General features: G+C 39.5%; 1 protein-coding gene across 1 annotated transcript in view; it reads left to right on the top strand.

Moving 5' to 3' along the window:
* Positions 1–10,132, top strand: part of Klhl14 (kelch like family member 14) — a 103,514-nt gene that overhangs the window by 83,718 nt on the left and 9,664 nt on the right. Inside the window, exon 4 of the mRNA XM_026783556.1 lies at positions 2,506–2,584. Within this exon, the coding sequence (XP_026639357.1) occupies positions 2,506–2,584 (79 nt within the window). The remainder of the gene's footprint in view (positions 1–2,505; positions 2,585–10,132) is intronic.

The raw sequence follows: 10,132 nt of genomic DNA, 5'->3' as shown, positions 1-10,132 counted from the left end.
AGTACCAGAGGAATAACAGTTGAGGTTGTCATTTCATATCCACATACAAGTGCACACACATGCAACCCCCCCCCCACACACACACACATACAAGATCCCTTACGCAAAGAAGATGCTTTCAGGCTCTATATCTTTGTTGTATTGGAAGTGTATAGAGTGCACAAGTAATCACATCGCAAGCCACTGGATTTATATCACCAAAGAATCTGTTCTTGAGAGGCTCAGATTAAAGCTACAACCCAAGAACCAAAAGACTACTTAGCCAGGAAAGCTTTTGGCCAAGCCTGATAATCTGAGTTCAATCCCTAGGACCAACAGGTGGAAGGAGAGAACTGATTCCCACAGGTTGTCCTGACTTTTGTAAGTGTACCATGGCATGCACACAACACCCCTAACACACACACACCACACACACACACACACACACACACACACACACAATTAACTAATCAATCAATCAATCAATCAATCATTTGAATGTTTTTTAAAAATTTAAAACATGAAAAGAAAAATTTAAGAAGTCCTATTTCGGACCACAATGTACTTTCTGGACACTCTTCTACAGGTCTCTGTTAAAGTTATCAATCTTCCCCACCACAGCTTGGCTTTCAAAAGCAAAACGAAAAGAAAACTTATGAGTCTACACAAAAAGACAGCCTCACTATGCAGCCTAGGCTATCCTCAAACTCATGAATGCCCTGCCTCAATTTCCCAAGTGCAGGAATTACAGGCATGAGCTATGATACCTGTCTTTTTTTTAATTTTATTTTTAGTGTTGGGGCTTAAACCCAGGGCTTTTGTTGATGCAGTGAAAATACTTTGTCACAGTGCTAGCATAGCCAGTCCAAGTGTTACCCTCCTCCAAAACTGATGAAACCAGCTCCTGGGAGGTGCTTGGCATGAGGGCTTGGTTGATCAAGTGTTTGTACAAGCCTGAGGACTCGAGTTTGACCCTGAGGACTCATATGAAAGGCGAGGCCTGGTGGTGTATGGTTTTAATTCTAGTGCCGGGGTTGGATTGGACAGGGGTGGGTCTCTGGAGCTCACCAACCAACAAGCCCAGCCTGTTCAAGGCCAGGCTAGTAAATAAACCTGTCACAAACACTAATTGGCTTTCAAAATACCATGCTTTCTTTTGTTGTTTTATTGTTTTTCCTACCCCAGAAGTCACTCTTAAGATTCCTTACCTTCCAATTCCATCCTCTTTTCTTAAATAGTTCCATCTAGTCCTGTACCTTTAAATGGTAACTCTGAGCTAATGGCTCCCAAGATTTGCAGTGGTAGAATTATCCAATAGCTAGATTAGCAGTTGCTTTGTTTTGATATCCTATAGGCTTCTCTGGGTTAAGTACAAAGATGACTTCATAACGTCTGGCCTTAGTTTATAGTTAATCCCTGCTAAGTCTTTGTCAGTCCAACAAATCGTGTGACGTAACCAGCTAGTCCCTCAGGCTAAACTCAGACAGCCATCCTTAAAGACACACTCTCTCTTGCACAAAAGGAGATGGTATTTGACCAAGTCCGTAAAATAGATTTCAAACTTGACTATATCTCAACCATGTGTGCACATACATGTGTATGCTCTGCTTATTTCTGGGGTGGCATCTGGTACCCAGTGCCTAGTTACAAGCCATATACAAAGGCAACGTTTAGGGTCAAGGGCTCAGGTGTGAGTCGGTTACCACCTCTAGTATTACATGAAAAGCATAATATACTCTTTCACTTCCATTTCTTGCTTTGATGTCAATATGTATGCAAAATAAGATCCATTTTAATACCTTCGAAGCGCTAATGTGCTTTTTAAGCTCAACAGAGGGGATAAGCTGGCTAAGCAGCTCAGAAGACTCTCGCTTGCTCCAGTTCCAGCAAATGCACTTGTGTTTACGTCACAGCAATGGTGCATCTCCCAAATGCACACACAGAGCTCCTGTGATAAGCGTGACACAAGACTGATTGTCATGACGGATGTTATTTCCATGGGGGGACAAAAGTCTCTACTATATTAGGGTTCCTGGGTCAGTAAAAATAATGGCTAATAATGGAGAATTAGGCATGCATTTTTCTTTATTTTCTCTTGTTTGCTGTTATTACTTTTCTACAAAATAAGTTTTTAATAATTTTAGGAAGAAAATTTATTTAAAAAAAACTAACCAGAAATATCATACAAGGAATTCTCTAAATTAAGAAATTTTAGGCAATAGCTTCTTGTTTTTAAAACACAAAAATATCAAGATATAGGAAAATTATATTAATATGCTGATTAAAAAGAGTACTTTATGAAGCACTTGGTTTTGCTCTGGTTGATTGTGTTGTGTCTTTCCACAACAAGAGAATGGGGAAAGGAAACGCATTCTAAGAAGTTCCTTCCTGACTCTTATGCTGTGCTGCAGAGTCCCTTGACTTATTCATGCTTCTTAAATCTGACAACAGAGGTTTTTAACATGGGTAAGTGTACAAACCAAGAAAGGGGTCTAGGTTTTAAATGTTTCAAATGTATTTTTACAGGAAAACATAGCACAAATTTTGTCAGCCGCTATGATCCCAGATTTAATAGTTGGATCCAACTTCCACCCATGCAAGAAAGGTAAGTGCTCATTTCTTTTGTTGGAGACTTGTGGGAATGCTGTACAGAAGCGTGGCTAAGGACCACTGGACAGAGTCCATGAAAGACACAGGCAAAGTACTAACCTTGGTTCCCAAGTTGCATTGCTATCTTTACCAATGCAAAAAAAAAAAAAAGAATTAAGGCATGTTTCTGTCTTAACATAGGAAGAAAAATTATGCAGCCTAACTTCTTGGACCTTAGTGATCACATTTTGGAAAAGACTGCCTAACCACCGGTTATATGGTTATTATCAATAGTAATATATGCGAGTTCTCAAAACACAGAATGCCACACTTACAGTGGTCAGCATGTCAACACAAAAGCTTTTATATTAAATATTGAAGTATTCAATATTAGGTTTAATATATAACTTTAAAACTGGAAATTTAACATTTAAATATATTTTTAAGTTTAATATTGCAAGAATTCAAGTCATTTATATGTGCTTCTTCAAGAACAGGTCATTTATTAGCTTTAAAAAAGAGTCCTAGCCAGCCATGGAAGATGAAGGCGAAAAGATCAGGAAGCTCAAGGCCTGTCTGAGTTACATGAGACCCTGTCCCCCAAAACAAAACAAAAAATTGCCATCCCATTTTTTTTTTATGCATAGTCTGTTTGCCCTAGTCTCTTAGCTACCAAAGGGCAGCATGGATAGATATTTTCTTTCTTCTAGCTGTATTCAGTCATAATGCCATGTCTTTGTACACATATGATAATGTATGTATGATATGTATGTAAGATTTTGAGCACTTGACTCTTTTGACATCTTTTCAAGTAACTTTTCCAATAAGATAATGTCAATAAACTACAGCTTACTTCCTCCTCATCATCAAGGATTAGAGAAGAAGCCATCGGCTGTATTTTTCTTCCTTGTTCAGAAAATGAACTCCCTCCACATCTGTTTTATCATTCAAGCAGATTGCAGTGAGATCAAATTAGAGCCTTAGCACAAATGTCAAATTAAAAGAAATCTTCATGAAATAGCATATATTCTAAAATGGGATTTCTACAGCAAGACAGTATAAATCTATTTTAAATGTAGTAAGAAGATCAATATCTTCCCACCCCACATACATGAATTAAAACTCTCTTAGATGGGCACAGAAGCGCGTGTTTACAATCCCAGCACTCAGAAGCCGGATGCAGGAGGATCACAACTTGGAGGCCAGCCTGGACTGCCCTGTGAGACCCTGTCTCAAATGAGGAAATAATCCTCTAAAATAATAAGATAAAAATGAGACTCTTTGAGGAGACTTCACATTATAGATTTAAAATATCTAGACAGTATGTCAAACACCATGGGCTCATTTAAGAAAATCTCTCACTCTCTCCACTGTGCCTCAAGAAACATCACCAAGTCAGTCCACATCCTCACACACTTCCTGAGCCACAAGCCTCCTGCTGTCTTTCTCCAGAACACTCCATCCCTTTTTTTTTGGGGGGGGGGTGAGTTTCTAGTGACTGTTACTGAAACTGTCTTACTTTGTCCTTAAAAAAAAACATTTTCTAGAAAGTTTTATTTACACAAGAATTGTCAACACATGTTTGAGATGTCATTCTCTCATCACCACCACCCCTTTACCGGGGGCTATACACCATGATAATTAACCTTCATGCCTTCAGCTTGGGAAGCATAGCTCACGTCGCGGTCAATTATCTCACTATAGAGCCCCTAAGGATGGAAAGTATTGCTACAAAACCTAATTAGTAATTTTTTTTTTAGAATGTGTATTGTTTACTTGATAATCTATAATGACTTCCTCTGAGGCAGGGTGGCCTATCATGGCAAGGTCCTACTTAGATAATTTTTAGCAGCTCATTGACCTGACAAAAAGACCTGCCATGGTCTGTCGCCGCCTGGCAGCCACCGTTGACAGGATGGACTGTTTAGCGTTTCTCACGAAGTCATTATGGTATATCATGTCAGGTCCTCAGTAAAAGAAGTTTTCTTTCTTCCTTTTTTATTTTAAGATGTAGAACAATCAACCCAATACAGCAAATAACTCCCTCCGAGCTGAGTGGGAAAAGGCAGACCTCACCCAGAGGCCTTCTAGCTCCGTTTCTACTGCAGGCAGTGAGCCTTCACCCAAATGAGCGCACCTTCTTTCAGTGCCAGACTTCCATTCAGAACAACGGGCACTGGTGCTCTAAGTGATGGTTAAACATAGGAGGAAGAAACCCAAGATAGATGAGAAACTCAAGACCAGAGATACTTATTGAAACATTTAAGTTAATTTTACAAGACATAGATCATGAATCAAGCCAGCAGTTCCTCGTCTACCTGTTCCTATTATTTCTCTGCCAGACTGCTGAGACATTCTTATATGCGGAGAAGTTACCAGATTGACTGAGAATAAGAGACATGTGTTGTGAGTCATCTCAGGGGTTAATCACCCTTACAGGTCTGGGAACAGATTCCTAGGTTCTTTTACCTAATCAGATCTTCCAGCGAGGTCTACTAAAGCTGCTGAGTGCCCTTTCTGTTCAGCAGGGAGTTGGACATATAACCTCTAGGCTTACTCAACCATGGGTGAGCTCATAAATTCCATGCTTTCCAGCTATGAATTTGCAAGCAAAAGATTGAATGGAAATACAATTTTAAATGTACACAGTGGAAGTCAATGGCTGAAGGGCATGGTTGATTGATAAATAACCAGACCAGCTAAATACAAAAGATTTAGTTTTTAATAATTGAGGAAAAAGGGAAAACTTACACAACCAAAGATCCCACGAACACCAGGAGCACAGGGAACCAAAGAGAGGAGGAAACAAGCACACCTGGATATTTTATCTGTTTTCTGTGGCCCCAGGGGGACACACCCTAAACAGAAGGTGATTGGCTGAAGTCCCCCATCAAATGACTGCTTTCCCCCCACAATCCTCTAATAGCCAATAGTTCAGCAAGGAAGAATAAAGCCCTCTAAGCCCCTTCATCTTCGTGTTTGGCTGATGACAGGTCCAGTGGTGTACCCACAAGTGAGCCCGCCAGGCTCCAGTGAGCAGCTACTAACTCCTCCTCACATGGAGAGCCCTGATTAAACCCAGTGAGTCACAAAACAACACAAAAGGATGTGAAGCTAGGAAAGGGATTTGTAGGGAATAGGGGATTGGGGATGGGAGAGGGGAAGGGTAAAAGCAACCTGAATGCATCATACACGTGCATGGAATTGTCGATGGATACATTTAATAAGAAATATAGCAATAACAATGGATGCTGATTGTAACTGGATGTTTCTTAATCTGCTGGTCCCACAGCTGCTTTTAAAATAACCACTCAGAGGCTCAATATTAATTATGTACTATTTGGCCTATTAGCTCATGCTTATTATTAACTAGCTCTTACAACTTAAATTAACCCATTTCTATTAGTTTATATTTTATCACAAGTCTAATGGCTTGTTACCTCACATCTTGCTTCTCCAGCATCTGCTGGTGTCTCCCTTGACTCTGCCTTCTTTCTCCCTGTATTCACTTTGTCTTTCCTGCCTAGCTATATTCTGTCTTCTATGAAATCCTAGTCTAAATGGGAATGGCTCTGTCTCTAGGAATCCTCAGACTGAATAGGGTCCCTACAAAACCACAGACTGAGTGCTAAGCTACTGTCTCCTCTTGTCTTGTATTCCTCTCTCCATCCAGCCAAATCACTTCCCATCTCCACCTCCCTGGTGCAGGGGTTAAAAGTATGCACTACCACCATTTGGCTCTATTTCTTTTTTAGACTGGTTTAATTTTGTGTAGCCCAGGGTGGCCTTGAACTCACAGAGATCCATCTACCTCTGTCTTCCGAGTCGTGGGATTAAAGGTGTATACCATCACTGCCTGTGTACCATCACTGCCTGACATCTATGGCTAATTAGTGTGGCTAGCTCCTCAATCTGGTCTTCAAGCAACCTTTATTTGTTAAAGCACAAACAAAATATCATCATAGCTGATGAACTATTTTGGTTTTAAGATTTAGGATTTGATTCTGCAGCAAGAGAGGAAAGAATTGAAAACTTTAGAACAAGAAAAATGCTTCGATAATTTCTATTTTTAAAGTAAAATAGTCACTTCATATTTTGTAATAAAGAAGCATTTTTACCCCCTAGTCAGTCTAAACTCTGAGGACAAAAGTTTGGGGAGCAACAACAGCCTTAAGCCCAACTTAAGTACTATCAGAGAAACTGTGGGAAACAATATTCAGCTTGAAAAAAATCTGATGTTTTTAACTTGATGATGTAAGTCAGCAATTCAAACTAGGTTAAGATTACAGCAACTTAGTCATACACTTTAAGATAAATATAACTTAACGCAGCTAGATGATCGATATGTAGATATATAAATAGGTGGATGATAAATAAGTGATAGAAAAATGATAGATGACAGATATATAAATGATATATCCAGATAGATAGATAGATAGATAGATAGATAGATAGATAGATAGATAGATAGATAGATAATAGATAAATAGATAGAGATGGGGTATTGATATTTAACCCTGAAAGTTAAAATAACTTTTAAAGATCTTACAATAAGCAGGGTTTAAAGTGTATTTGTAAAAGCTAGTAGTTAACTTTTGTAATCTTATCTCAAAAAAATTGCTAAATATTGCTCCTGGCAGTGAGAGCAAGGAGAAGTGAGAGGAGGAAGAAATGAACAATTTTAACTTACAACAATGTGATTTCATAAGGAATGTTTAATAGTCTTAATTTACTCCCCTGAAACCCCCCCCAAAGGATCACAGCCAAGTGTGTCTTTCTGTGGAGAGGAGGGGAAAGTCTAGGCTGGTAAACTCTGAGCCTGTGGCAGGTATTCAGTGTGGACAGACCACCAAGCCCTTGTTCTGTGATGCATTTCACACAGAAAAAGTTGGCCACGAGAGGGGATCTGGGGTGACTCACCGTCATGTCAGAAGGGATATCTACCTAAAAACAGCATTTTGAGTCAAGAGGTGAAACCTGCTGGTTTTTTTCCAATTTAGACCCTAAATCCAGTGTGTGTCTGGTGTTGGGAGTATAGGTGGATCATCAGAGGGAATCCCGCTGCCTGAAACAGAAACCAGTTCTGACAGGTTGACTTGGTGTCAGAGGGCAAGGACCCAGATCAGAGAAAAAGAAGAAACTGAAATGGAAACTAGAGAAGTGGAGTTCAGACTGCAGAAAGAAATGTCCTTGTTCTTCACACTTTCAACATTCTTCGTGACTCATGTCATCTTCTGGATCAGTACTGAGAAGAACCCATGGTCTCGCCTTACACTCTAGTCCAACTCGATACCAACTCTTTAGTGCAATTAGTGGTTGGGGACTAGCAATTTAAGATGTGCTACATTTGTTTGTTAAATAAAATTAACGTGGGGTCAGGAGTCTGAGTCAGCAAAGAGTCAACAGAAAGTACTAGGGAAGAACCGTGGGTAGCTAGGGTTCTCAAGTGGGGGCAGAGCGGAAGAGCATGCCGCTTTTGGGGAGCCTTGAACAAGGAGAGAAGGAGCAAGAAAAGAAAAGGCCAGCTACACAGCCACACAGTCAGACACAGAATAAGAGTGAAAATAAGAAATGGAAAAAGCCCAGAAACAAAAGGTAGATGGGATAATTTAAGTTAAGAAAAGCTGGCTATAAATAAGCCAAGTTAAGGCCAGGCATTTATAAGAAACAATAAGTTTCCATGTGTATTTATTTGGGAGGTGGGTAGCAAAGAGTAAAGAGAGGAAAACAACCTACTGCAGTCAGTAAATGATCCTTCAGAGAGCTCCAAATCCATCTCAGAACCATCTGAAAGAAGCACACTGACCTCTCTGTGTCCATGATTAAATGAGATGTGTGCCTTTTGAAGACCTGTGTCATTCTTTCAAAAAAACATTTTAAATTGCAAAGAAAAGAACACTAAATGATTTTGACAGATCATATTCATTAGAAAGCAATTGGAATATGTTTATTCAAGTGGAAGAAGTCAGTGGACCAACTCTGTGAACCATATTTTGCAACTTTTAAAATCCTAATTTTTACTTGGATGAGATTCACATACACGCGCACACAAACACACACACACACACACACACACACACTATTACAGTTTCAGAATCCAAAAAATGACCTTCACTTTGGCTGCCTTTAAATTTTTTGTCCCACTTTTCTCCTTCTAATTCCTTCCATTGCTACTGTTTTTCATGACCTTCCAGCCTTCCACAGCATATACATCTTTCAAAACTGTGGATGAGATGTAGAAAGGAGAACATGGTCAAAATATCAGCCTAAAATGGTCAATAATGGCTGTCAAGATGATAACACAGTATTATCTCCAAACAGCATTATACTTAAATAGTGATGAATCATCTGAGCAAACATGACACTTTGGCCATTGCTTCAGTATGAGCATCTGTAATCTGAAATTCATCTAGTGTGATTTACATGTGACTTCAGATGACACGTTCACTGCAGAAAGAGAGAGAGAGACAGAGACAGAGAGAGAGAGACAGAGAGAGAGAGAGACAGAGAGAAAGCACATTGAAAGCATTGTATAAAATCACCAGTACGGACATTCATAACCGGTAGAAGTGCTAAGAATTAATAACTGTGAGTGCCCAGCCATATAAATGACATCAATAGCAACATCCCTCCCATCAGGGCTCAGGAAATATTGTTAAGGGCGGAGGATGGAGAGACTGAGAACTGGAGGGTAGGGAAGAGTACTGTGAAATGCCTACCTTCTGAACATTGGTTGGCTGTTGCACATGCAAGCTCACAGTAGCTATGTTTATCTTCTCAAGATCTGCAGAAGATCAAGACAGGTGAAATTCTAGTATGGATGGAGAGGGATTTCAAAGCCCCAACCTGAGCTGAAGAGCTATTGGTAGCTGTCAGCTGGGAGAAGTCACTTTTTTAGGCATGTGTCCCATAGTCCAATGGATGGCCCCATACGCCTACACTAATTCAATTTAGTGGATTCTATTAAAAAAAGTATACTTTGTGCATGTAAGTACTTGTTTAAATATTGAACAAAAAGTAAGTGTATAAAGTTCAGATAAAACGGAAATATATTTTGTGTTTATCTGGGTCTCTTCCCCATCTTCTCTGTATATTTCTAAATATGAAGATTCCTGATGTCCAAAACACTTCTGGTCCTAAACACTAATATTAGAGGCTCAGATAATATTAGGAAGAGTTCATGAGAGCCAACTTTTAAAAAACTTTTTATCCAGATAAAGATCACCTGACAGTTTCTGAGAATAAATACTGGGTGCTGATACAAGCACATGAACATATCTGCATATACCCTGTGAAGGTTCTCTTACTGTCTCCGTGTTACAGGAGAAGAGTCTGAGGCTGATGGAAGATGTGCCATGTCAAAGGTCACACACCTAGTAAACCATACTAGACAGTCACGTTTTGTAAGTCACATTGTACATCATGTGCTCTCCCCCAGGTGTTTCAGTACTTAATACACACAACCTTGAAAATTCCCAAATAATACAGAGGACCTGATAAAAATGTTTAGCACTGTCCATATTATATTTGACACTGCACAAAAATCTTAGCATCAATTTTTTTT

The sequence above is a fragment of the Microtus ochrogaster genome, chromosome 18, assembly GCF_000317375.1.
Source record: "Microtus ochrogaster isolate Prairie Vole_2 chromosome 18, MicOch1.0, whole genome shotgun sequence".
Classification (NCBI taxonomy): Eukaryota; Metazoa; Chordata; class Mammalia; order Rodentia; family Cricetidae; genus Microtus; species Microtus ochrogaster.
Note: the sequence above shows the minus strand (reverse complement) of the source record. Positions and strands in the feature narration are given on the sequence as shown.